The sequence below is a fragment of the Podarcis cretensis genome (genome assembly GCF_951804945.1).
Source record: "Podarcis cretensis genome assembly, chromosome: 1".
Taxonomy (NCBI): Eukaryota; Metazoa; Chordata; class Lepidosauria; order Squamata; family Lacertidae; genus Podarcis; species Podarcis cretensis.
This window is the reverse complement of record NC_137170.1, coordinates 52,123,288-52,149,901: the sequence shown is the minus strand read 5'-3', so window position 1 is coordinate 52,149,901 and position 26,614 is coordinate 52,123,288. Positions and strand designations below refer to the sequence as shown.

The following is a 26,614-nucleotide window of genomic DNA, read 5'->3' as shown; positions in this document are numbered from 1 at the left end:
AATTATTCCACAATACGTGAGTTACGATGTTAGGATCTTATCTATACTTACATGGAAAAGATCATAAGATTAATGAAATCAAATAGCTGGAAATGCGAAAGCTACTTCAAGGTTCCAATAACAGTCACAAGCAGCAGTTTCTTCCTTGGCAACAACACTGAGATCTGCCCCAGACTTTGTTAAATCATTAAGTGAGCAGTTCTAAAGTACTAATTTCTCTGCATTTTGAACAGTTTGCAAACTAACAATAGAAATAAGCGTGAAATCTAAGCAGTTAACCAGAACGTAAGAAGCTGGTATGTTCCCTGCATTTCCCCAAAGAGCTAAATTTATGGTAGGAACAATGCTGCTAAAATAGATGAAAAGTTCAGAAGAGACATTGAGCATTAGGGAAAAACGTTTTTTCTTGCTTTATCAGTTATGCAGTTCTAATTCTGGAATCTACAGTGGTGCCTCGCAAGACGAAAAGAATCTGTTCCGTGATTCTCTTCGTCTAGCGGTTTTTTCGTCTTGCGAAGCAAGCCCATTGATGGCTTAGCGGATTAGCGCTATTAGCGGTTTAGCAGCTTTTAGCGGCTTAGAAAAAGAGGGGGGAGGGGAAAAAGCCCACAGGAACTCGCAAGACATTTTCGTCTTGCGAAGCAAGCCCATAGGAAATTTGTTTTGCAAAGCACCTCCAAAACGGAAAACTCTTTCGTCTTGCGGGGCACCACTGTATTCCGAAGTGTCCAGCTGCCAGCCAGCCAGAGGTCAGAACTAGACTGAGATTAAAATGGGGGTAATTTTTGAGAAACCACTGCAAAAGGAGACAAAGTATATATTTGTTGAGGAAGCACTGTTCTGAATTCTCTTTCTGCCTTCAGTGACTTCATCACATTCCTAACTGGCCAACATGACAAGTCCAGGAATCACTGTCCTTGCTTAAAATCAGCTTGTTTTCCACGCAATGGTAACAAGCTGGGCTCACCTTTTAACACTTTTAGGGATGGCTGAATGTGAGTTTTCTCTTCTGTAACTGATGCTGTAGTCTCTTAACTTTTCTGTTTTATTCTTTATTTTAAATATAATTATATGTTTATTTTTACTGTACCTTGTCCTTTGATTTTTTATGAACAGTGGGTAATAAATATTTATAACAAATGAACAGGATATAGTCAAATCTGGTTATGAAGCACTGTGAAATCATACACATGACTGATCAGGATCAGCCTGGGAAAGAGAAAAGCCAAAGCAATGGCTGATTTTGAGGAAGCAACAACCTGGACCTCACATAATGCCACCCCAAGGTATATCTTAGTGTGAACAAGGAGCATGCTAGTGCCCAGTTAAAAAAATCAGTCACTTCACTTCTCTCCTCCTTCTCCTGCGCTACCCAAACCTAAACCACAGTTTGGCTGAGAATTACGTCCAAACTCAGGCTTCTCATTTGTCTTAGTCCAAACAAGCCACAAACTTTAACCAAAGTTTGGTTCTTATAACATTTTTTTTTTTTGGGGGGGGGGGAAGAAACTTGGGTTCAAAAGTAACATTAAACTTGGCTTAGCATTATGTGTGAATGAGGCCACTGACAGAGAAAGGGTTCTTCCTTTCTCTCTCTAAAAAGGTGAACACTAAATAACTAAGATGTTTCAGGAACTATTTCAGTCCTTTCCCTACCAGGGTTTTTATTGAATCTAGATGGGTAAATTTCCTTTCCCAGGCTGCAATCTCTTCTCTTCTGGTTTTTCAGGGACTGGTGATGAACACTTGATTTAGGCAAGTCTTTAGTTCGGAATAATGCCACACATCCAAAGCAATTATGTAATTGTAATCTGGCTCTCTTTTTTGTTTTCTTTTAACTAGATTGCATTGCTTTATTGTATCTAAATTCTTGTTCCACTCAACTATAGAAACATTGCCAAATAATTCCATGAGTTATAGATGGCCAGAATTAACACCATCGCCACTACCACTACCACTGACGAAACCTACCTGCAAACAAAAATCTAATAAAAATAAAAGTGTTTATTTTTTCTGTTTTGAGAATACAATATATGAGAGTGTATGAATGAGAATGTTATGAAGTACTATTAGTTCAAAAAAAAAGTATTATTCAATACTAAGGGAACTCCACCATCAGTAGAAAACAAAACCATCTACAGTAAAACATTCTTTTGAAGGTTTCACATATCTCTGGTAGAGAGGCAAGATATAAAGTTGCTGTAACAGATAAGAACTTAGTTGTGCTAACTGTTTTTGTGTGCAGGGGAATTGCTGTGTATATACAAGCATTAACACACAACATTCTTATTCTTTCTCAACTTATTTGTCAGGAGTCACTTGTATATTCTTGGAGATGCTGTTTATTCTCCTGGTCAAAATGATAATGCATGCATGGGCTGATTAACCCATAAATAATATAGGAAACTTTATTCAGAATAGCACTTTTTAAAGTTCAGGCAATTCCCAATTTAATCAATTGGTCTGTTCAGGGAAGAGCTCTAGTTAGATTTACAGCTTCCTTTATTGAAAGGGCTCAGGGCAAGTAGCAATTATATTGAGATGTGGTTCCCTGACACTGAAGGGCTAACAGTCTAAGTTTACTGGTTCCCAGATGATGAAAGCAACATTGGTTGCAAATAGGAAATCTTAAAGCAGATAATACCCTTCTAATTTATGTTCCGACTAAATAAATATTATTCATTTATAAAGCACATTATAAGTGGTACTTCAGAAGTGGATTTTTTCTATTTTACTGAAGGATAACTAAGGCTGAATGATAAGATGGATTCCTTGCTCTAGAATTGCCCCCATTCAGGTTGGCGCCTCCGGCAATGGCGGAGCTCCTCCGATCGGGAGGAACTTGCTCCGTGAAAAGTAGGGTCTGACCGCCACGGCGAAGGTGGAGACCCATAGAAATCACAGACGGAAGAAGCCTGTGAACTTGGGATTCGGCTGGCACCTTTCGCGCCTTCCCTACTCGCGGGGAAACCCTGTTTTGGGGATCCGGAGCAACGTGGGGTGAGTGGCGCGGTGCTTTGAATCGACTGCTTCTTTCACGGAGTGAAGCCGCATTGCTATTGTCGGAGAGCGCTGACTTTTTTCCTGTGGACAATTGGACTTTAAACAACAACCCGTGAGTGGAACGGAAAATTGGATTTTTAAACACCTTAATTTGGCAACGAGCAGGGAAGGTTCAAAACATGAAGTCCGCCTTCCCTTTTTGTAAATAGACTGAAGCAAAGAGGTTGCAAGCTAAGGTCTTGGAAAGCCTCATGTAAAGGATTAAACTTCCATCGATTGAAACCATTAAACCCCCCTTGGAAGCAGGGGAAGAGGGGGGAAATTGTGGACTGTGCATCCTGCAGGAGAGAGCGATAAAAACTAAATTATCACTGCTCTGAACTCCTGGGAACGGGCTGCCAACAGATTGACGTTTGGAAGAGTTCATTGACAGTGAAAAACAGTCAGTTAGTAAGAGAAATATATTGCTTTCACTGTCCGCTTCTGCGTTTTAAAAGGAAGAAAAAGCAACTGAAAAAGTAACTGAAAACTGAAACTATATTACTTTTGGAATTGTGTCGGAAAGGATTGATACAAGTGGAGATTGCTCCCCCCTAGAGGGAGTCTTTGAAACTGTTACAAGAGTTGAGCTGAAACTGTTACAAGAGTCGAGCTGAGGAATCCAGCTGTACGATAATTGTGAGAACTAGAGACTGACCTTGGACTAAAATGTCGGCAGATGAGATAATAGTGTCTGCATTTTGCAGGATAGATCATTTGCTGAAACAGCTTCACAAGAAGATAGATGCTATGGCTACTAAAAATGACATTTCGGGACTAAAAGTGAATACCAACACAGAAATAACTCAGGATCTGGCACAGGAATCTATTTCAACAGGGCAAATCGTTGAACAGAAGAAGGAGAAAGTTGCTGTTGTCGAACTTAAAGTAATACAAGGGGGAGCCTTAACCTCACAGAGGCAGGTTGAGGGTTACAGGTCGGGGCCTTTGTGGCTGAAACTGGAAGAGGTCAGATTTTGAGGATTGGAGCCTGGCCTGGACTGGAGGGGGAAGGTTGGAGAGATCCCCTTATGCAGGGGTCAATTGACATTTGGGACATGGGTTTGGGCCGGGAGGGGATTGGAGCTTTGGGAGCCTTTGGAGTTGGAGGAACCTTGAAACAAGATTTGAAATATTTTATGGATTTTAGTTTTAACTATGGAAATCTGGTTGACCTGTTGAGATGGAATAAAAGTGCTGTTGGGTCGGAGCTTCCCCGAGATCTGCTCTCTAGAATTAAAGAATATGAAGAAGATTGGTGGAAGGGATGTGGAGATGAGTTAAGAGCCTCGAACATAAGATCTCCAGGTTGATGGACTATATGGAATTGACGGAAAGGACTGGCAGAGGCCGAGACCAGGAAGAGGAGACGGTGAAGAAGATTGGAAAATTTAAAGTCTATATAGGGAAATTTTGTAAAATTTAATGAGGGATAGAAAAATCTTGGAATGGAATTTTTTTTGGCCTTAGTGGAAATGTTTTAAGAGGTTAAGTGTAAATAGGTATATTAGATTTAATGGGGAATAAGATTAAAAATATTTTAAGATAAAGGATTTGCTGAGATAACGTATAGAAGTGGAATACAAGGAGGGAGGTGAGAGGAGGTCAACGAAACAAGGGAATGAAAGATAGATTATCGTAAAGGTATGATGTGTGTTAAATTGTTTTTGTTTTGTTTTGTATAGTTTATGGTGTTTAGATGTTAAGGTTGCGTTTTGTATTGTCTCTTTTGTTTCTTCTTTCTTTTTCTTTCTTTTTTGTAAGCTTTAAAAGTAATAAATATCATTTAAAAAAAAAAAGAATTGCCTCCATTCAGACTGGACCATGCAGACCACTGATATAACGAAACACAGAGCATTACCATTAGATAAAACTAATGGCCCTGCAATATGGTCTGAAGGCAAATGAGACCACTACCTTGCTGAAGCTAAGCAGGACTTGGTGTGGTTGGTGCCTGGATGGGCTACTACTTTTGAACAACATACACACACCACCTTGGATTCCATGATGGAAGCAAGACAAGAAATAAATACTTAACAAACAAACAAACATAATCAAATGCTTAGCTGGTAATCTACTCATTTTCAAGTTATATAGCCTTTTAATGCTATTTGGTTTAGAAAACTGATTTTTCCACAGTGGTACCTACTATTAGAGGTACACCGTGGGGGGGGGGGGGTGCTGTGGCCCCGGGTGCAATTTTGAGAGGAGAAAGAAACAGGCATCCCTACAGCAGGCTCCTTCATCTGAGCCTGGCTCTGTGCCAAAGGAGCTGCGCTTTGGCTATGGTGCTTGTGCCTGGCGCAGCTCCGCCCCTGAGTCAGGCCTGACCCAGGAGAGGAGAGCAGGCATGCCTCATGTCCGGTGGCAGCAGCTCTGCCACTAGGTCACTTCTGGCCCGGCGGCAGAGAACATCCTACCTCAGCCGCAGCGAGGCACATCCAGCTGCAGCAGCAGTGCCTCCCCCTGACCCAGCAGCAGAGAGCAGGGGGAGAGTGGGTGGCAAAGCTGCTGTCTGCTTTCCTTGGCCTGGCTGCAGAAGATCCACTGCGGGGTCAGGCCTGAACCGGCGGCAGAGAGTAGGAGGAGAGTGGGCAGCAGCTTCCCCGCCCCTCTCCTAACCCTGACCTGGGGCACGCGGAGGGGACTCTCCATGCCCCACCCCTCTCTGGGCCGTGCCATGCACACTCACTTCAGGCAGCTCCGCCGCTGCTTATTATGTGAAACTAAGACACTGGACAGTGAAAACTAAACACATAACTAAGGCTGGAAGCCACTGCCTTACACAACACAGTAGTATTTACTTCCACGTAAACATGCCTAGTTGTAAGACAATGAAACAGTAATACAGACATAGAGATAAACAGCTGGAGAAGCAAAGAAATACTATACTACTTACCCTCATTGAGGTCTCTCCTCCATGTGGCTGCTGCAGCCTGAAGACCTGAGCCACCATATGTTCTGTGGAAGGGTGCAAGAGGATACGACGGGATGCCAGTCCTACCATGACATACCTGCCCATTGGGGACAGGCTCACAGAAATAGCATTGGGACCTAGAGATAAACACAAATACATATTTGCTTTCTTCACTTAGGGACCTGCTTGATGATTTCTACCTTCCTTCATGTCAATTTCTGCAACTGGGGCTGTAAGAAATTCACTCTATGAATCCTTGTAAAAACAACCATACAAGATTACCAGTTAATAATCTGCAAGAAGATTATTTTTTATTGCAGAATCATTAAAGACAAAAGAAATAGAAAACAAAAAGGCAAAAAATACAGGGAGGGGACGAAAACCCAGCAGCTCACATTAACAAAACTTTTAAACATAAATACATCCACCTTAGTTTATACGTGAAGATCAATATATGCTGTCCAAATATGTATCCAAGCAAAGTCGGTGTTTATAGAAAGTACACTAAATGTACCAACAGTATTAAGGTCATCAAAACATTGCATTCGAGGTGGCAGATATTTATCCTTCCAGACTCATAATATAAGTCTCCTAGTGATTATTAGGGCATATAAGATCCATTCTTGCCATCCTGTTGTTGATCTCCATACTAGAGGAATATAATTTAGAAGTACATAAACACCTACAAATTTCAAGGATTTTGCCAATACAAAATTGGAGGTGACTACAACTTCAGAACCCGCCACCCTAAATTTCCTCCTACAGGATCACAACATGTGTTTCAGCACTGCATTTCCAGCATCTATCTGAATTAGACAATGCCTTTTTGCAGAATCAATCTCAATTTTAAATCTAAAGAAACATTTTATATGGACTCTAAAGCAATTTTCCATTGTTTAGGTAGATCATATTCCAGTTCACAGAAAGCCAGGGCTTGCCGTTTGTTGCTCCAAACTTCAGGAAAGGTCTAGAGAACAGAAGTGATTCAGTAGTGTGTACTCGTGCTCATGGTAGGTCATGGTTTATGGTATGCTGTGATGTATGAAATCTACTGTTTTATCAGTTTGATCTCTGGAACATGACATTTTCATTTTGAAGTGTATCCAAGTATTAAAACCCTGATTCCCCACCCCACGCCCTAAACCACTTGACCCGTCAATGAGCTCTTACCAAATCGCTTTGTGTACAGCATCTCGCCCAAGTTATGTGGTGCTAGGGAATATACTGCCAGTATTCCCTCATCAGGAAAGCCCCGTTGACTACTCGGAATGAAGGCTGCCAGGAGCTGCCCGTCTGCAGAAATATCACAACTGGCATCATTGTATATCTTGCAGTTCTGAACAAGCACATTCACAGAGGCTGAAAAAGAAAAAAGAAGGATCAAGAATTTCAGCTGGAAATAAGGGAGAATAGAAAATACACCCATAAAAAAACCACTGCATTTTATACAAAAGGCTGTGGAACTTTGGGCTTTCCCAAAGCTGTTCAGAGGCATTACTTGTCTTGCTGGGTTACAATATCTCTCAAGAAGAAGTTGGCAAACATGAGGATTGGAGATCCATGCGCTCTTAGAACCAAGCATGAATGAAGCACTTTGGTCCCTGAGAAATAGCTGTTCACAAAGCTGAAAATTAAAAGCATTAGATCTGACAGTAATAAAAAAAGCATTTCTTGCCTCGTTACTCTCCTTATATTATTGCATAATATCAATTGCAGTCGTTGCTATGACAATGCAATGAAGGGCAGAATGATGACAAATTGGCACATTTAAGAATTTGTGGACATCTGCGACCAATGCAGGAGAAGCCAAGAAATTCTTTTGGAAGTATTGGAATTACATACATAGGTAGTAAATGAACATATTAAACATGTTATGGGAGAAAGCCCATTTTGGTGCCAGCACATACAGGTTCGTCATGTCTGTTAAGTTAAACACACTCATTTCTTTCTCCTTCAACATCCAAACTCCAGCCAACTGCTGCCACTTTTACCTAGTGATGTCTGGGAACTTCTCCAAGTACAGGCTCAGAGAATAACATTATGGATTTGAAAAACCTACCTGAAATGAGTATTACAACCCTCTAAAGTCTTCTGCACCCCATGGCCATCTCCACCAATGCTCACCCTTCAGAAAATCTACTCTCCCCTTCTCTTGCAAGTGATAGGGAAGAGACAAAGTGGTGAACACACAGGGGGATTTCTGCCATTCCCACCACTACCACTCCTCACTGTTACCCTTACGTGCTGATAGAGACATAAAGCCCAGGGGATTGTGGGAGCTATGTTCTGAGGACTGCTACAATTCTACCATTAGAGATTGGGTCCAATCTTATGGCAGGGTAGATACTGCACTGCTTCTTTCCCTCACATGTAGTTGGGACCTGAAAGGAAGTGGGAATTTCTTCCAAATTTGCCCCCCCCCCACACACCATCAGTCAACCACAGGAGGACTAATCTTGTTATAGGATAGGGCCACAGAAAGCCAAGCTTGTTATCACCATTTACAATGCTTATATTTCATATCCTATAGATTGAACTTGGCTCAGCCTAGGTCTTGCCTTGACATCTTTATTCCAGGGTGGATTTGATCTCACCTCACAACCACTAGGTTGCCACTCCCTCCCTACGGTTTCTAATCCACAAGAGGAAAAAATTGCATACGATTTATTTATTTTTTTGCCAGCTCATCATGTTGCTGAAGCAGCAGAAAAGGTTGGAGCTGGAAGAATTTCTCCTTCTATGCATCTTTTAAAAGATACATGCTGCTTCTGCATGACAGACTTGGAAACCATATACAGTGTTACCTCGGGTTAAGTACTTAATTCGTTCCAGAGGTCCGTTCTTAACCTGAAACTGTTCTTCACCTGAAGCACCACTTTAGCTAATGGGGCCTCCTGCTGCTGCCGCGCTGCCGGAGCACGATTTCTGTTCTCAACCTGAAGCAAAGTTCTTAACCCAAGGTACTATTTCTGGGTTAGCAGAGTCTGTAACCTGAAGCGTATGTAACCTGAAGTGTGTGTAACCCGAGGTACTACTGTATCCAACTGGGCTATTTGCCCCACAGCCCTCTGTCTTCCAGAGATTTCTTGCACACTCAATTCTTTCCTGCCCTTCTTATTCAACCTTCTTATTCTTATGCAACTGTTGGTCCCCAGTGCAAGTTTTTTATTTGGCCTTTTCTTCAGCAACGTGACTCTACTATTCACTGTTTCCTGCTTTTTCGTCCTGCTGTCTAAATCAGTCTTGCTTTGTTTAATCTACACTGGTTCTCAGTTTCTGCTTTTAGGCCCTATTTTGAGGTTTTTCTCTACCTCCCTATATTTACCCTTCCTCTTATACAGTCCTTGGCTTTGCTACCTTTTTATTTCCTCAACCTCCTCCTACCTCATTCACTCAGCCCACTTTGGTCATCCACCCCTTTTGCCCCATAGTTTCTTCTTCCTTCTAGAACCTCTTGTCACTCAGTCTGCCTACTTTATCCACACAACTTCTGCTATTGTACAATCAACATTAGGGTTTTGAGTCAGCCAAACCAGCTATGTAATTTCCCTCACACTCCATTTTGCCTAGTTTGTTTTCCTAACATTCAATGCCACTGTTGCTGATGCCCCCACCCTCACATTAAAATATACAGACTAATATGTTTCTAGCAAGATGCTTTCAGAAGTGAAGAATCTGCGCTAATGAAACATTCGCTAACATAAGCATTTAGAGGAGGAAGAATTGTCTACATCAGGGAAATTGTTGCAACTCGACTGCCTTTCATCTCTGGTTTTCTTTTACATTGTTAATGATGCCAAGATCAAAGATCAATTGGGACACCAAGGAACACTTACGTATAAAACGGAGGGAGATCCAGAACTATCAGCAAGAGACATACTCTGTTTCTTGTGAAAACACAAATATTAGTGGCAACCACAATACTCTGATGATTCTCAACAACTGGCATTTCTTATGGGCTGTTTATTTTTACACACCTCAATTCCTGTTTAACATTTCATTTCTAATTGGGTTATTTTCAATCTGTTGTGTGGTGAATTAGCAGAAGACACATTTATCAAATAACCACTATTGACTCTCAATTAAACCCTGACTTATGTTAACATGAGAGACAGGATTTCTAGCTACTAGTTGAATGATGGCCTCAAAGTAGCATTAGCTACATGTTCACCACTTAAACTTAATATGGTGCACATGCAACCAATTATGTGTAACACTAACCACCTAATATCTGAGAAGGCATGGAATGTGGTAGAAATCACATCAATGCAGGCAAAGGACTGCACTATGTTTACTGGAATTGAAGTCAAAATCCAAATTCTGAAATTGCCAATTCCCCTCCCCCATCCTGAAAGACTTAAGAGAATTTAAAAGACTTTCATTTAAACTGTTCCATGGAAGACAAGATCACATATTCAACCCCTCTGACTAAGAATCCCATGTTAAAGGGAAAGGACATATACTATTCACTCTAGTATTAGGAAAATAAGCACATGATGGGATGACATTTTATGATATGGCTGCTAAATAAGACACTTAAAATTTCTGATTATTTAATTAACAATACAAGTTTCTCTTCTCTTCTCAAAAGGGGTCTGTTTTATTCATACCAAAATCCATTCTCACTCTGTTCAAGCCTATATCTAGCTTTCCTGAATTCAGAAAGCATGACTCTAGCAGTCATGATTAGCTGTGAGTCACATCAGCTTTTTAATGTCTACTACTTGAGTCTTCTGACAGCCGCTCCTATTACAAAGCTGCTGTGACATATGCTAATTTTTTAGCAAGATTACTGCCGCCAAATTGTAAGTGTCCATGAAGGTGAACCTCTGTGCTGCCTTCTGTACCTGCTATTTTTATTTTACTTTATCTGTTTCATAAAATCTAAATACCACTTGATTGTAAAACAACAACAACCCTCAATTATGAAATAAAACACATTTTGCATACTTGTTAGAGGCCGCACCTTTTCTGGTTTGTCTCCTGGAAACAACTGTTTTATAATAAGATTTTCTAGAGGTACTGTTGTGAACTGATTTCTGAAGTTCTTGCCTACTGACACATCAAGCAGACACCTCCACTGTACTCTTTTCAAAGCCTGCTAAAAACATTTTTGCTTAGGCAAGCAAATCCAGAGATGTAGAATGTTGACATGTGTTTTAATCTGGTCTTCAGTATATCACTGGTTTGTAATTAGTTTTTTTAATGCTTTTAATAGTCATTCTTTTATTGATAATTTTATTGTTTTATTCTTTTTACCAACAGGGAACAGCAGGGAGTAGGATTTAATCTCCACACACCAACCCAACCGATGAGCAGAAATTAAAGTCCTTCTTCTTTAAATTGGAGGGAGGTGGCATTGGAGTTCATACCACTGCTGCCACCTGCTTAAAGGAGCAGCAACGTAAAACACCATTTGAAACAGGAATTCCCTTCCTATAAGGCAGAGTGGTGATGGGAGGCTGCTTCAAAGGCTGCTTTATTGTTTTAAAACAATTATCTCACTTCCATTGCAAGCATGCAGTTAAAACATTCTCCCCTTTAAAGGAGGGGAGAGGATGTTTCAAAAGGTGCTTTGCTAAGCCATGGAGGGAATTTTGACAAGATCAGACCCATGGAGCCAAAAAAGTTCCCCACCTGTCATCTAGTAACCAGATTAGGGTTAAACCTCTACACCCAGCTCAGCACTCCATTGGGGATGCAAATCACCCCGTCCTCAGCCATCAAATAGATCGTTTCATGAGCAGGGAGGAAGTGATAACCCATGCTCCCCATCTGATCTACATGGATCCGCAGAGGAGTGGGGCTATGTGTCAGTGTGGTAGAGCAGCAGTATGTGGCTCCCAAAGACAGGGAGCAAGCACACTGCCAAGTCTTCAGCTGAGTCAATTTCCTTAAATGACACAAACTATTGGCTTTATTTGCCTTCAGCAACACGGCAGTTTAATCAAAGCTGACTGGATAAATTGCATCATGGCATCATGATGTCAGCATTAATCCCTGACTAGCTGTGATTACTGGGGGGGAGGGTGACCCCTTTGCCACCAAATGGCACCAGAACAGCAGCAGCAGCAGCAACAACAACTCAATGCATTAAATACAGAATATGCCAGGTTCAAATCCTGGTATTTCCAGAGGGCCGAGAAAAAAATCCCATCTGAAATGTTGGCCAGCTGCTGCCAGTCAATATACACATCACTAGATAAGACTAGTAGTCTGACTTGGTATAAGCGCGTACACTTAAAAATAAACAAAACCCACAGTGCTCATTGCACCACAGGCACCCAGCTGAAGCAGTGATTGTACCCCACAGGCATCAAGTGCACTGATCACTGAGGTAAAACAGTTAACAAAATGAAGAACTCATAAATAAGACTGCACAGAGATCATGAAGAACTACAGCTTGCTGCCAAGTACTGTGAAAAGGTGAGCTGCGTAAAGCTTGAGTGGTGTTTTACAACGTGCAGAAGCTGCCCTCTCACCTTAACATGCTAAAGAGGAGAATTTGGCAAAATTCTATTCAAAATCCAATTAACGATTGAAATTATAAAGGATTATGTATGCTATGTCTGTATGAACAACAGGTTTGTCATTGCCAGAACGGCAATCTCCCTCTCCTCCTGCTTCACAAGTTGCCTTTGCAATTCAGCTCCCTTTCCAGCTTACCATTGCTTATTTCAGGTAAGTCAAATTTGGTGAAATCCCACCACTGAAGCCGGTAGGTGGTGTTGGCAATATTACTCGCTACAGCAGACTGCCCATCTCCAATCACAGCCCCTAGGGACAAAACAAAAAGAAGATTAGTGAAGTTGAGCGACTGATTTAGTAAACAAACCAATCAAAACACACCAGCTGGAAGGGATGAAGTCCAAAGGTTTTTTGACTCCTTAGCAAAATCAAAGAGGCAAGTCAGAGGACGCATGAAAGCCAAAGAAATAAGAAAGATGCATCTAAAAATCCAGTCAAACGATAACATCATTGAAAGACTTTAAATGGTAAGCAACAATAAATTGTCAGGATTACAAAGTTGTATTCACCCTGGAATTGTGAAAAATACTGAAAAATTGCAAAACCAGTAACTATAATAAATAATCCTGCACTAAAATGAAGCTAACATGACAGTGAATTTATTTTATTTAAATAATTTATAAAATAAAAAATCTAATACAGCATCAATACAAAAAGAACACATTAAATCCATCTGTAAAACCAACAGAAGCAATATCCAAGAATGTTACCCAGAAAAAAACCCAGGCTAAAGAACAAATTATTGGTGTCATCCAAGTTTCCACAGGGCATGTATTCAAAAGTCTTTTATTTTTATTGTTTCATAGCACAGTCAACCTGTGCCTGTGCCAATATGCTGCTGTGTTATGAACCAAGCATATATTCACTCTAAAATGTTCCTCCCTGACGCAGACTGCCATCTAAGCCAGCCAATACCTCTGCCATCTTGGAACCTTCAAGGTTCCAACAGTGGCATCCCTAGTGCCAGGGAAGCATAACTTTCTAAGTTTTCTGTCCATACAGATACACTACCTAATGCCTTAACGTAGAATGGTCAAAACAGGCAAAAATACATGGGCAAAAATAGTCAGGTCTCTGTCTTCAAGGAGTTTACAATCTAAAATAAGACAATGGGGAATGCAAAAGGTGTGAGTCAAGTGTTGAGAAGAATATGGGAAAAGACAGTTACATTTATTTTTCAAAGATCAGTTGCAGCTGAAAATAAACATAAATGTGATAAAGCTAAAGGTGATGTGGAAAAGGTGAGTTTTGAGGAGAAGAGGCAGTGCCATGTCTGTCAGACAGAACAATCCACCCCATCCCACCCCACCAAAATTTACCATGCAGAATGGTGTTTGGATGAGGGAGAGGTGATCCTCCTAGCCCTGCCCGGTTTCATCACTGAGCAGTGCTCCAAAGTGCTTGCCCAGACATGAGAAGAGCCTTCTGGAGCAGGCATCTTGCTTTGTCAGTGGCCTACCAGATACATATGGGAAGCACACAAGTAGGACTTGAGAGCAACAGTGCAACAACACTCTCCCTTCCTGTGGTTATCAGAACTGGTATTCGGCAGGGTTGGCTGGAAGCCTCCCTAAAAGGGGTGTTTGTGGGGCTCCGCCAGCAGAGGATTTGCTGGATCCTGAGCTGGTCCTGATATCAACATGTGACTGCATCAGCCTGGGAGCTGGAGAAGCAAATATTTTTTCCCTTCCCCTCTCCACCACTTTCTGCCCATCTACCCCTCTCCATTCAGCCCTGATGATGCCAGCTGGCAGTTTGAATTGCCCCCTTAGATCTTGTGAAGCCTGCAGTTAGCTAAAACATTGTGAACATTATATTCCAATCACTATATTCTTTGAAGGAAGCTACAGGAGAATTTGCAACTCCAATGCTGAACAAAAATAATCCAGGTAATTCAGACTGTGCTACATGCCAGACAGTCCAATTGCTTTGGCAGATGATTCAAGTTTGCTATGCACTGCTAGGCATGAAAGCATACAAGGTGAACAGGCCTAGTTGTCTATGTTCTTTCTATTCTTCTCTCCTTTTGGCCTCTGCTTATCAAAACCTAGCAAGAAGCAGAGTACTGTGAAAGAAAGGCACAGGGAGGGGAAACTCTAATGTCCATATATATATATATATATATATATATATATATAAAACACATGAAATAGAAAGCCAAAAGGAAAGAGAGACAATGAATTGAAGAGGGAGATTTTTAAAATGCATCTATCAGCCCTTTTGCATGAACTAGTCAATTTTGGGCAGCCACCTAATTCCACAACAAGTTTAAGGAATACAGTATGTCCTAGCAAAAATAAGGGCTTTCATAATGTGCACTCTGCCACATCAGACCTGTCCTCCACAATACACTGCTTGGTCTATACAGTGATACCTCGGGTTACATACGCTTCAGGTTACAGACTCCGCTAACCCAGAAATAGTACCTCGGGTTAAGAACTTTGCTTCAGGATGAGAACAGAAATCATGCTCCGGCGGTGTGGCAGCAGCAGGAGGCCCCATTAGCTAAAATGGTGCTTCAGGTTAAGAACAGTTTCAGGTTAACAACGGACCTCCAGAACGAATTAAGTACTTAACCCAAGGTACCACTGTATAGTAATTTCAGTTGCATTTGTAGGATATGCAGGTAAAGCAAATGTAAGAACCAAACAGTACTGAGCAAACATAAGGAGATAACATCATTTTACTCAGCCATGTTGCTTCCTGGCCCAGGACCTTAAAGGCTACGTGGACTGTTAGCAGAAATCAGTGGGATAAAATATTAACTGCAACTACATAAAAGCAAGGATAGGAACCTGTGGCCCTTCAGGTGCTCTTGTATTCGAACCCCGATTAGTATGGCCAATAGTCAGAAATGATTAGAGCTGTAATCCAAAAAAGTGTAGCATCAACCATTCCTAACTTAAAGTGACCAGTAGAAGTATTTTAGCACTGATGAAAGCTCAATGGTCTGCTCCTTGCCACTACTGTGGAAAAAAAATCACAACCTCTATTCAAAGATTATTTAGATTTCAAAATGCTGAAGTGGAAGCTGAAGGGCAATTGAAATGCAGTAAACGTGGGTTTGATTGGCAACTTTCCTGCGTCTGTCTATCACTGGATAATAAACACTGGGGGATGACAGAAATGAAGATAAATCCTTTCTGCAGTACCCCTCCTTCTCCAACAGCTCTCAGTCAACATATGACAGAAGAGTCATGGGAGGAATCAGCACTTCAACAACAAAATGGGGTTGTGCTCACCCTGTTGCGCAATGCCTTCATGCAACTCATCCACCCATCATTTAGAAGATGTGTGCTTTTGAAGCATATTGTGGAATCGACAACATTTGAGTGATACATCACATGTGCATGTATATAAACTTGGACCAGCCCAGATGGTATGCCTTTGGAACAGCCAAGTGATGGTAAAGAATGGACATTCTGATCCAAAGAGAAAATTCCAAGAATACTTTGCTTTTGGTTTAGCAATCTTGGCCTTCATGGTAAAAAAGTCTATGCATTTTTTTCCTTAGCCACAGTCTAAGGTGAAGTCTAAGGTGAAGAACCATTTTAGAAAGAAAAGTAGGGACGGGGGCAGCAGAGAAAGGAGTAGTTTCCTTTGACAGCTTCCTTCTATGACAATTTTCTGCGATTTGACTGATTTGACAGTTTTACTATTCCAAAAATTAAACTTCAGGAGTGGAATGGAAAGTCCATTTGTAAAACATAGTACATTAGGATCTGTTATATCCAACCAATATGATGGGGCTGCACTTCCTCTGAAGGAAGGCTCATTTGACAGCAACAGTAAACTGAGCCTTAAAAAAAATCTTTATTAATAAATATATAAAAATATTGGATTAGGTGCAACTTTTTCAACAAGAGTTAGGATAATCTATGCAAATCAGGGTGCTTTTGTTTCCGTTAATGAGATAAACTCAAATATATTGTATTTAAAAACAGAAACACAACAGGGCTTCTCCCACTCCATTATTGTTTTATTGCATCCTTAGCTGAAGCCACAAAATGTAATAAAACAATTAAGGGGGTTAAAGTAGGATTCGAGGAACGTAAAGTCAACTTATTCACAGACTATGTAGCATTATTTGTAACTAATAGCGATAATTCACTTTAAAAGTTAATAATTTTGATTAAAGATTTTAGTGAAGTCTCAGTTTATAAAAACAATTTTACAAACCCAAATGGAAAGCTTTAGCATGGGTAGGCCTGTGAAAGAAAAAAATACCCAAATGTACAATCCCATGAACAGATTTTCCAATTAATTACCTGGGAATATGGTTTATGCAAAATATCAAATGCTTAATCCAAATATAATAATGTTAAATTATTATAGGAAGTGGAAGGTGATGCAAGTCTACCAGGGTGGGGGGGATCTCCCAGATTGGGGAAAGCATGGCTTTAAAAAATACAGTCTTGCCAAAGACGCACATTTTTAGTTTTAAATATACTGTTATTATTACTGTAGATGTGATATGTCCTATGCTTGTTCATGTACTATAATGCCATGCTTTAGTATTATGTCCATATATAATTTCTCCCCTCACACCATCACACAACTTACAAAGGTAACTAACAATTATTCACAAGTATAGAGAATTTGGAAGACTTTGTGCAGCATTGTTCTCCTAGCAAAAACCTATCAATGTCATTAAAAGAATTACTCAGAAAAACTGCTAGTTTCTCTTACTTTGGAAAAGCTTGATTAAACTTTGTTTAACTGTCACTCAGTTCAAGTTAGGTATTTTAAAATTGGCTTGTGTATTAAATACATCCCCCACAACGGTCTGCTGATGTTTGTTTCCAATTTATTTTTGCTTTTAACTAGTTTTTCACTTTCTATGAATATATATACACACAGTATATATATACCCCTGTTGTACAGCCACACAGCCATTTCAAAAGGCTGTTGGCCCTTACTGATATGTTGAGAGCAGCCTGATAAAGGATTAGGGAATGAAAACCTAACTCTGGGACATGCAGCAAATGGTGCAGGCATGTTCAATTACCCAAAAGGTGGCACATTTTAGAAAACATTAGGTTGGGGAATACTATTTGGCAGACAGAAGCTTCACACAAGGAAAAAAATCAAATTTTCAAACAATTACACAGGCTGTTTGTTGCTATATAACCTGTTCTTCAGTAGGATCTTGAGACAAGAAACAAAAGAATAAGTTAATCAGTGTGCTCTCCCCTGCTTCTAGGTTTGAAGGATTTGCCAGAATATTGAATGATACTTGCCTGACAAGAACAGTTTTCAAAAAGAGATGTTTTTCCTAAAACTGCTATAGCATAGATTCCTATTTAGATGAAGATGTTTCTCTGTTTTTATTTGGCAATGATTTGTGATGGGACCTACTGAATGCAACTGATTTAATTTTATTTGTAACATTTGTTTTCCATGAGCAAATTGTAGGCTCTTCAACACTTCTCCAGAGTATTCATGAAGTGCTGCATTGTTTTCCAGAATTCTATTCCATTAATTGTTAGCTCTTTGTACAATGTGTTCTGCAGCAATTGTATTTCCTATTGGTCTAATCCCAATCTTTCTTCTTGATACACCAGGAAAGAATCTAGTGATATGAACAACTGGCTGTGTTTGATCACGGGACATGATGATTCTATCTGTTTTTAGTACAAATGGGACAACAGTGCTCATAAAACATGGACTTCATATAAAGAGCACATTTTTGGCATTGCCATGTACTCCTTTTAAATATCCACCAGCCATTTCACACAAACACACACCGTCCCCACCATTGTTTGGGAGTGCAGCCTCCCGCCATCCGATTCATCACTGCCATACACCTTGATGTTGCAATGGTCATGCATCTTTCTATAAGTGCCAGGCCGCAATTATTTGCCTGTAGTTTAACAGGTATAGATTCAACTTCTCTGCAGTATCTCTATATGCTACTGAGGCATTTGCCATGCACTAGCGGCACAGAGCACCAAAGGTGACCTCAGCCGGTATAGTTTTGCTAAACTGCAAGTACTTGCTTGTAAAAAAAACAAAAGAATAAAGGTAACATGTAGATCTATCATGCGCAGCCACAATGTGAAAACCGTACAGGCCTTTTTCCCATGCAGAAGTGCTGTGTAGGAAAGCTATTGTGTTTAAGATGCTTACCGTAAAATCACATTGGGAAGGCTATAAAGCAAGCTTCCTCAAACTCGGCCCTCCAGATGTTTTGAGACTATAATTCCCATCAACCCTGAGCACTGGTCCTGCTAGCTAGGGATCATGGGAGTTGTAGGCCAAAAACATCTGGAGGGCTGAGTTTGATGAAGCCTGCTATAAAGGAAAAGTCAATTTCTTAGAACTGCAACATATCTGGCTGCCAAAATTAAGTTCTCTGTCAACCATGTATGCCAGGCAACTGAACATAGTATCTTGCTCAGAATTAGTTTCGCAAAGGTTATCAACCACTATGACCAGAAGCTGATTTATTTCAGGGAAGGGAGCACACACTATTTTTTCAGCACCTAAACAAGTATCAACATATTAAGGGCTTATGCACTGAAAGCATATTGCTAATACATTTCAGTCTTTCCAGAATAATCCTACAAATCAGGATTGGAAGGCACTCGTGTGGAATATAGTTCACATGTACAGTGGTACCTCGGGTTAAGAACTTAATTCGTTCCGGAGGTCCGTTCTTAACCTGAAACTGTTCTTAACCTGAAGCACCACTTTAGCTAATGGGGCCTCCCGTTGCCGCCGTGCTGCCGGAGCACAATTTCTGTTCTCATCCTGAAGCAAAGTTCTTAACCCGAGGTACTATTTCTGGGTTAGCAGAGTCTGTAACCTGAAGCGTCTGTAACCTGAAGTGTCTGTAACCCGAGGTACCACTGTACTGCATTGTTGTAGCATTCAAACACTATATTGTGGTGGCAGGAGCTGATGGGAACTGTAACATAGAACACATGGAGGGCATCAGGTTGGATCAAGGCAACTCTGGAACTATGTGAACCGTGTAGGTAACCATTGATAGTGCAGGTAAATGAAATTATTACAAGCAACAGTTTGTTTTTCCATACAGTGGTACCTCTGGTTACGAGCGCCTCGGGTTACGTTTTTCGGGTTACAAACGTTTTTAACCCGGAAGTGAGTGTTCCGAGCTCTCGGAGGCCTCGCTGCTGCCCAGAGTCAAACCCGGACATCGACGGGGCCTGCAGAGGCTCCACGACTGGGCTCCAGCAGCGGGAGCTCTTGGAGGCCTCCGCGAATGCTGAGAGCCAGGCCCCGATATCTGCAGGATGCCCCGCAGGTCACATCCCAGCCCCGAAGTTAGGTAAGATACACTTACCTAACGAAGACCAAGAACAGTGAAGCTGTTAAGAAAACAAAGATGAGCCTGGCTGAAAAGCCCTTTACCAACCCTTGCCCCACCCTCAGTTGTAGAAAGATGGGTGGCACCTAACCAGGTAAGCCCACCTACCCTGGGGGGGGGGGAGTGCAAAATTTTGGGATTCTGCAAGGGATTTATTTATGTGAGTCTGCCCTGTGCCTTTGTCTCTGCTTTGTTCCTTCGTTTGGGGGACTTCTGGGGGACTCTGCCTTCTGCCATTGTTTTGGGGATTGTGTGGAGCTCAGTTCAGCTACTGGTTGATTGTGTGACTACAAAAATGGATAAAAGACCCCCATCCAAACAATGACTATAATCAGTGCTTGTAAGAAAAAAATAAATGTTAATTTTTTCATCTACAATACTATCTTATTTATTTTATAGTACAGTACATTGATTATTGCCTTCATTTTATGGATCAATGGTCTCATTAGAAAGTAAAATTCATGTTAAATTGCTGTTTTAGGGGGTGTTTTTCATCGTCTGGAACGGATCAATCCACTTTTCCATTACTTTCAATGGGAAAGTGCGCTTCAGGTTAAGAACAGATTTCCGGAACCAGTTAAGTACTTAACCTGAGGTACCACCGTATCCTTAAATCAGCTTCAATTCCATGTAATAATATAGGCAAGAAGGCATGTGTTATACTACAATCTGAGTTCTTGGAAGGGCTCACCACCCAGACACTGTCCCATTTAGTTACATCACATTTAGCCACCCTTTTTCACATCACAAGATATAGACAACAATGGAAAATGAATAAGATTATGTTATCCTGCAATTCAAGGTTAACAACAACGGGTTCATACTAACTGCAAACAAATTTAAAGACATTTATATTTGCCTAGCTCATCTAGCACTTAACAAGAGTACAGGTTCACACATCTCCTTTATTCACCTTTTCAACTTATAGGTGAAAGCAAAGAAGTGAAGTTCTTCTGCAGGCTTCTGAAATCACTGTGAACTGGCAGGGTCTTAGAAAACTGATCTGTACGTTGTTACAGAGCCTCTCATATAAAAGGCTGCTCTCTGTAGTTCAACCCCTTGATCTCATTGCCTGGTTACTTTTCCATCTTCATTAAATGCTGTAGAAATCTGGTTTTTAGTCTACACATCACTGTTTATACTTTGCACAAAAACAGAGCAAGATCTATGCCTGGCAGGCAGTTCTTTGTGTAAAGCTCTCTCTTCCTTCTTTCTGACTTTTCAGAGCATGAAATATGCCTGGTAATTCTAAATGCTTCACATGGCAAGCCTTGCAGTGCAGGACAAAGGGACTACCCTTCTTCTAGTAAACTTTAATTTGTATATTTTCTTCTTGTAGGAAACAACTGGAGAGCAATCACAGTAGCTATTCTTTACTGACTACTAATAAGGGAAGCTTGCTATAGAGTCTTTAACTAACTATAGAGCTTCACTGACAAACCATCTTTATAGAACTCTTCATTTTCCTGCTGTAGGGTCAATGGCTCAAGATGACAGAGTCCAAAATATTTATGTTAATGTTCTAATCTCACCAAATTATTGTGAGAGCGCTCTCTCCCACAAAGCATTATTTCTGTCAAAGAAGAATATCAAGGGCTGTGTGAGAGAACTATTCCATAGAGCAAATGTAACTATTTTTGTCCCAATTTCTCAACTGCCTTGTCCTTAATGCTAAGGGGGAGCTATTGCTGATGTTTTAAACAGCATTTAGCTCAAGACAAAAATGAGGCAAAATACATGCCAAATGCTCAGACTTCTAAGAACCTAACGTGAACCACCGAAAGCTGTTCCAACACATAAGCTATCTTGCCTTTCCAAACTCCGCTCTGGCTTAGGTGTTTCCAGGTCCTCAGGGGACTTCTACATCTGTTCATAGAAGCACACAAAAAGGTGCTCTGCATTGTTTCATTGTCTCAGCTTGTGTGGGCATAACTGAGAGAGTGGTTAAACTTACCCAAGATTCTGAAGACTGAAGGAATATGGTGGAGTCACCAACCTGTTGCACACAAAGGCCTTCACTGCCGTCCACAGTCTCTGAGCTTTATTAAAATTAATTAATTTTAATTTTAACTATAGAGAAATATTATATTCCTGCAGATGCAAGAGTTGTGCTCTTCCACTCCAACTAATTGGGCAGTGAACTCTTCCCCTCCTCAGAGGGACCAATAAGGAGTGGTGATAGTTTCCCTGCCCCACTCATGGTTTGCCTTCCCACTTTTACTACAACCGGAAAGTGTATTTATGGGGGGGGGTGGAGTGAGGAGGCTGTCTTCCCCCTTTTCTTAACCCAAATGACATTTTGATGTAGGGGTGGGAGAAGCAGTGAGGGGAGATGCCTTTCCAGACATGAAGAGCATTTTGATAGGAGGGGAAGTGTAAAGGCAACGTGCCTTCCTCACTTACTTTAAGGGCTGCCTTCTTGCTGTTTTTTGCATTTCGATTTAGAGTGGGTAAGGGAGGGACAAAAGAGATGTCTTCCCTACTAGGCTTAAGGCTTGTCTCAATGCTTTTCTTGCCCCAATGAGAGTTTTTATTTGGGGCTTTATGTCCTCACTATCAGGTGCACTGTGTACCCATTTAAAGTAGCCCCCAGAAAGAAATGGAAGGTGAGTCGCAGTGGATGCACATTGCCTATCTCACACACTGGATCATCACCGTGTCATGGTGAGTGGGTTTGCATGTTCCTATGACGCTTGTGAGCGAAGCCATCGGAAGTCTTGTACTCCCAGCAAGGTCACCCAAGGCGGTAACGTGAAAGGGTAGCAGCTAGACAAAGAATGATCCAAAAAGTCCTCAGCAGCAGAACAGGTGGAAGATAACAGGTGGAAGACTGTGCGTTGGTCAGCGTGCACTGACCTACACAAATAAAACAAATTTACACACAGGCGTCTTCCAAAAACCCATCCGAAACCCAAACCCAAAAAAAGTCCCATGGCGATTGGCAAATGGTAACGGGGGCAGGACCGTGAAATCTGGAAGACCCTAGTCATGAACCCGCACATGGGCAGTGGATACAGATTCAGTCGTTCTGACTCAAGGAATGAGGCAGTTGAGTAGTTTAGCAGCTGTATCCATGACTAAGCAGTCCTATTTAGGATCCACTCTGCTCACCCCGAATAGGGGGAGGGGCTAGAAAAGGTCTCCTAAACATAGTCTGCCTTTTTACCCCCCCTGACTGGATTACCGTGCCCAGCTTTCTCCTGACTGAAGTGCAGAGTGTTTGAGGACCAGGACATTCGCAGGGAAACCAAAATGCTTGTTTACAAAGCTATTGTACTACCAACCTTACTGTATGCTTGTGAAACATAGACCACTTATAAATGCCAACTCCTCAAAAGATTCCATCAATGATGTCTCCAAAAAATTTTACATATCACTTGGGAAGACAGGCAAACTAATGACAGTATACTGGAAGAAGCAAAGATCACCAGTGTCAAAGCAATGATTCTTCAACATCAACTTTGTTGGACTGGTCATGTTGTGTGGATGCCTGATTATCGTCTTCCAAAGCAGCTATTCTATTCCCAATTTAACAGTGGAAAGCGTAATGCTGGTGGTCAACAAAAGAGGTTTAAAGACTCTCTCTAGACAAATCTAAAAATATACAGTATAACACAGACAATTGGAAAACACTGGCATGTGAGCGCTCCAATTGGAGAACAGCTTTTACCAAAGGTGTCATGGATACTCAAACTCAGGATGAAAGGGAGATAAGTGCTGAGAAGAAGGCGCATTAGGCAAACCCTCACCATGATCAACTCCCACCCAAAAACCTATGTGCCCACTGTGGAAGGACATGTGGATCCAGAATTGGCCTCCACAGTCACTTATGGACTCACTGTTAAGACCATGTTCATGGAAGATAATCTTACTCGGCTACAAGTGATCACCAAAGAACCAGCAGCAGCAACAGAAGAAGAAATTGCCTGTATTGCTCGGCTGCAGGACACTTGAGTTTCCTTTCAGTCTATTGAGTCCCTTTCTTTCTACTGAGATTTGCCTCCAACTTTCAATGCTGGAAGCAGCAAATGAAATGCAGAGCAACTGGTAGCATGAATCCAACAAACAATCCCTTCCCCTCTGTTCCTCTGCTGAGTCTTTCTATAGATTTCCTGCCCATGGTTGATTTTTCTAAGTTACATACAGTCAAAATCTGACAAATCAAGATAAGATATTGCCAGTGAGCAACATGCCCAAGTTAAAATATATACACAACAGCCGATTAGCATTGTATGACTGGAGTAGTTCTGCTCTACAAGTATTTACTTGAACTGAATTCATACTAATGTGAGGGGATGTTAAGGCTAATAGCACACCCATAGGGGAATAGGAGCTTCATTAATAAAAATGAAGTTCTTGACAACTTAAATAAACCCGCTTTTGTAAAGATGGTCATGAGGGAAACCAGTGCTGACAGCTCGTGCCTACTATAGATTACACACCTAGAGCACTCTGTGCTCATTAAGAGCCACTACCCAGTGTGATGGCTCCCAGGCCAGCTGCTGAGCCTGAGCAGCATCATTCACCTTGTCTGAAAGACACTAGGCTGAAGGACAGTGCCTGAGGGAGTAGTTTACGATTCTTCCCAAATTTGATGGCAAGGGAGCTTGAGCAGATGCTAGCGTATGGGAAAGTTGGGACAAGACAGCAGAATAGTATAGGAACAGAAAAGTGGCAAATAAGTGGGAAAGACAATAAAAACAGAGGTATCAAGTGATTAGGTAAGACCAAAGGGCAGCAGACTATATCTAGGAGGAATCCCAATTGGAAGAAATTGTTGTACACCTCAAATTCTAATAGGATGAAGGATGGCACATAAATAAATAAATAATAATAATAATAATAATAATAATAATAATAATTTATTTATATCCCGCCCTCACCAGCCGAAGCCGGGCTCAGGGCGGCTAACAACAATAAAACAGTACAAAAGTACAGCACAAACAACAGTCTAAAATCATTCATTATAAAACTGATTCAAATCAAGCCACTGGCAACTGTTGGGCCAGAGCTCCGCGAAGATTGCCGAGGGAGGGAGTCAGGCTGTGCCCTGGCCAAAGGCCTGGTGGAACAGCTCTGTCTTGCAGGCCCTGCGGAAAGATGTCGAGTCCCGCAGGGCCCTAGTCTCTTGTGACAGAGTGTTCCACCAGATCGGAGCCACAGCCGAAAAAGCCCTGGCTCTAGTTGAGGCCAGCCTAACTTCTCTGTGGCTTGGGACCTTCAAGATGTTTTTATTTGACGACCGTAAGTTTCTCTGTGGGGCATACCAGGAGAGGCGGTCCCGTAGGTACGAGGGTCCTAGGCCGTATAGGGCTTTAAAGGTTAAAACCAGCACCTTAAACCTGATCCTGTACTCCACCGGGAGCCAGTGCAGCTTTAAGTAAGAAAAATCTGAAGATCTACTGGTCCTAAAGTTTTAAGCAATCTGACAATGACCTATACAACCAGTATGTAAACACAGAGCCTCTTCGCAGTGTTGTAACCCTCCCTGGAACCTTATGGTAAAGAGTGGGTAAAAAGTAAAATAAATAAATAACTACTAGACCACATTAGTACAAGAAATTCTGTGTTTGTTAATATTTCTGTATTTTATGAGTCGATAATGTTTTAATGATGTTCCCTGTTCTAGCCTCAGCAACTCCTAACACCTTTCAAAAGATCTGGTTTTAAACAAGTTAAAGCATTTATACCCCAATCTCAGCCAGAAACTCCCAGAGTATTTTAAATATCAGCTAACACAATACAATCCCTGTCCCCAGGCTTATAATCTAAAAATACAGAACACAAAAGGAATAAGGGACAAGTGAGGAAGAAAACACAGCAAACTCCTGCATTAGGTAAAGGTAAAGGGACCCCTGACCATTAGGTCCAATCGTGGCTGACTCTGGGGTTACAGAACTCATCTTGCTTTATTGGCCGAGGGAGCCAGCGTACAGCTTCCGGGTCATGTGGCCAGCATGACTAAGCCGCTTCTGGAGAACCAGAGCAGCGCACGGAAACGCCGTTTACATTCCCGCTGGAGCGGTACCTATTTATCTACTTGCACTTTGACGTGCTTTCGAACTGTTAGGTTGGCAGGAGCTGGGGCCGAGCAATGGGAGCTCACCCTGTCACGGGGATTCAAACCGCCGACCTTCTGATTGGCATGTCCTAGGCTCTGTGGTTTAACCCAAAGCACCACTCTATTGCGAAGTTCTTACAATAACCAGGTGGAATGGAAACAGGGCCTTCTCGGGACCTGAAAAGTAGCAGGTGACTCAACCTTCTTGAAAATGGTTGAAATGCAGCCAGAAGTTGTTGACTGTACAGGGTGGGACCTAGGTCTTCTGGGGCCTAGCTGGAAACTTTTATTTTCCATCTCAGGAAGTAGATTCATAGTGTCCCAATTTATACCATTGCCCCAAGAAATTAAAGTTATAAAAATCTCATGGCACCATAAACCAGTTAGCTCCTAAGGCGTGACCATACTTACTGTTTTAACATGGTCACTGTTCATTCTGGTTTGTGGGGAAAGGAAATTTATGAGCTAAACTTGACTACCTGTGATACAAAGGAATGATACAAGCATTAAAAATAAAAATAAAAATAAGCTGGAAGGATGAAGATCTGTGGGCTTTAGGGAAGGCCCTGAATAAACATTAGTGCCATCTGTGATGTGAAATTTATACCAATACAAAAGAAAAGGAAAGCTACTTAACAGGCAGAAAATCCAGCGAGTTAAAGTGCTTGGATGTACAGTTCAGGACAACAGGTAGAATTACATGTCAGTACCTAGTTAAATGGTTAATTTATCC

The 26,614-nt window shown here is 41.4% G+C and overlaps 1 protein-coding gene across 3 annotated transcripts in view; it reads right to left on the bottom strand.

The window, feature by feature from the left end:
- AMBRA1 (autophagy and beclin 1 regulator 1) overlaps positions 1 to 26,614 on the bottom strand; it is a 160,182-nt gene that overhangs the window by 43,520 nt on the left and 90,048 nt on the right. For all 3 annotated transcript variants that reach the window (XM_079950766.1, XM_079950768.1, XM_079950767.1), the window contains 3 exons: positions 12,626 to 12,736; positions 7,130 to 7,318; positions 5,942 to 6,096 (listed from right to left, as the gene is read on the bottom strand). In XM_079950766.1, the coding sequence (XP_079806892.1) occupies positions 5,942 to 6,096; positions 7,130 to 7,318; positions 12,626 to 12,736 (455 nt within the window). The remainder of the gene's footprint in view (positions 1 to 5,941; positions 6,097 to 7,129; positions 7,319 to 12,625; positions 12,737 to 26,614) is intronic.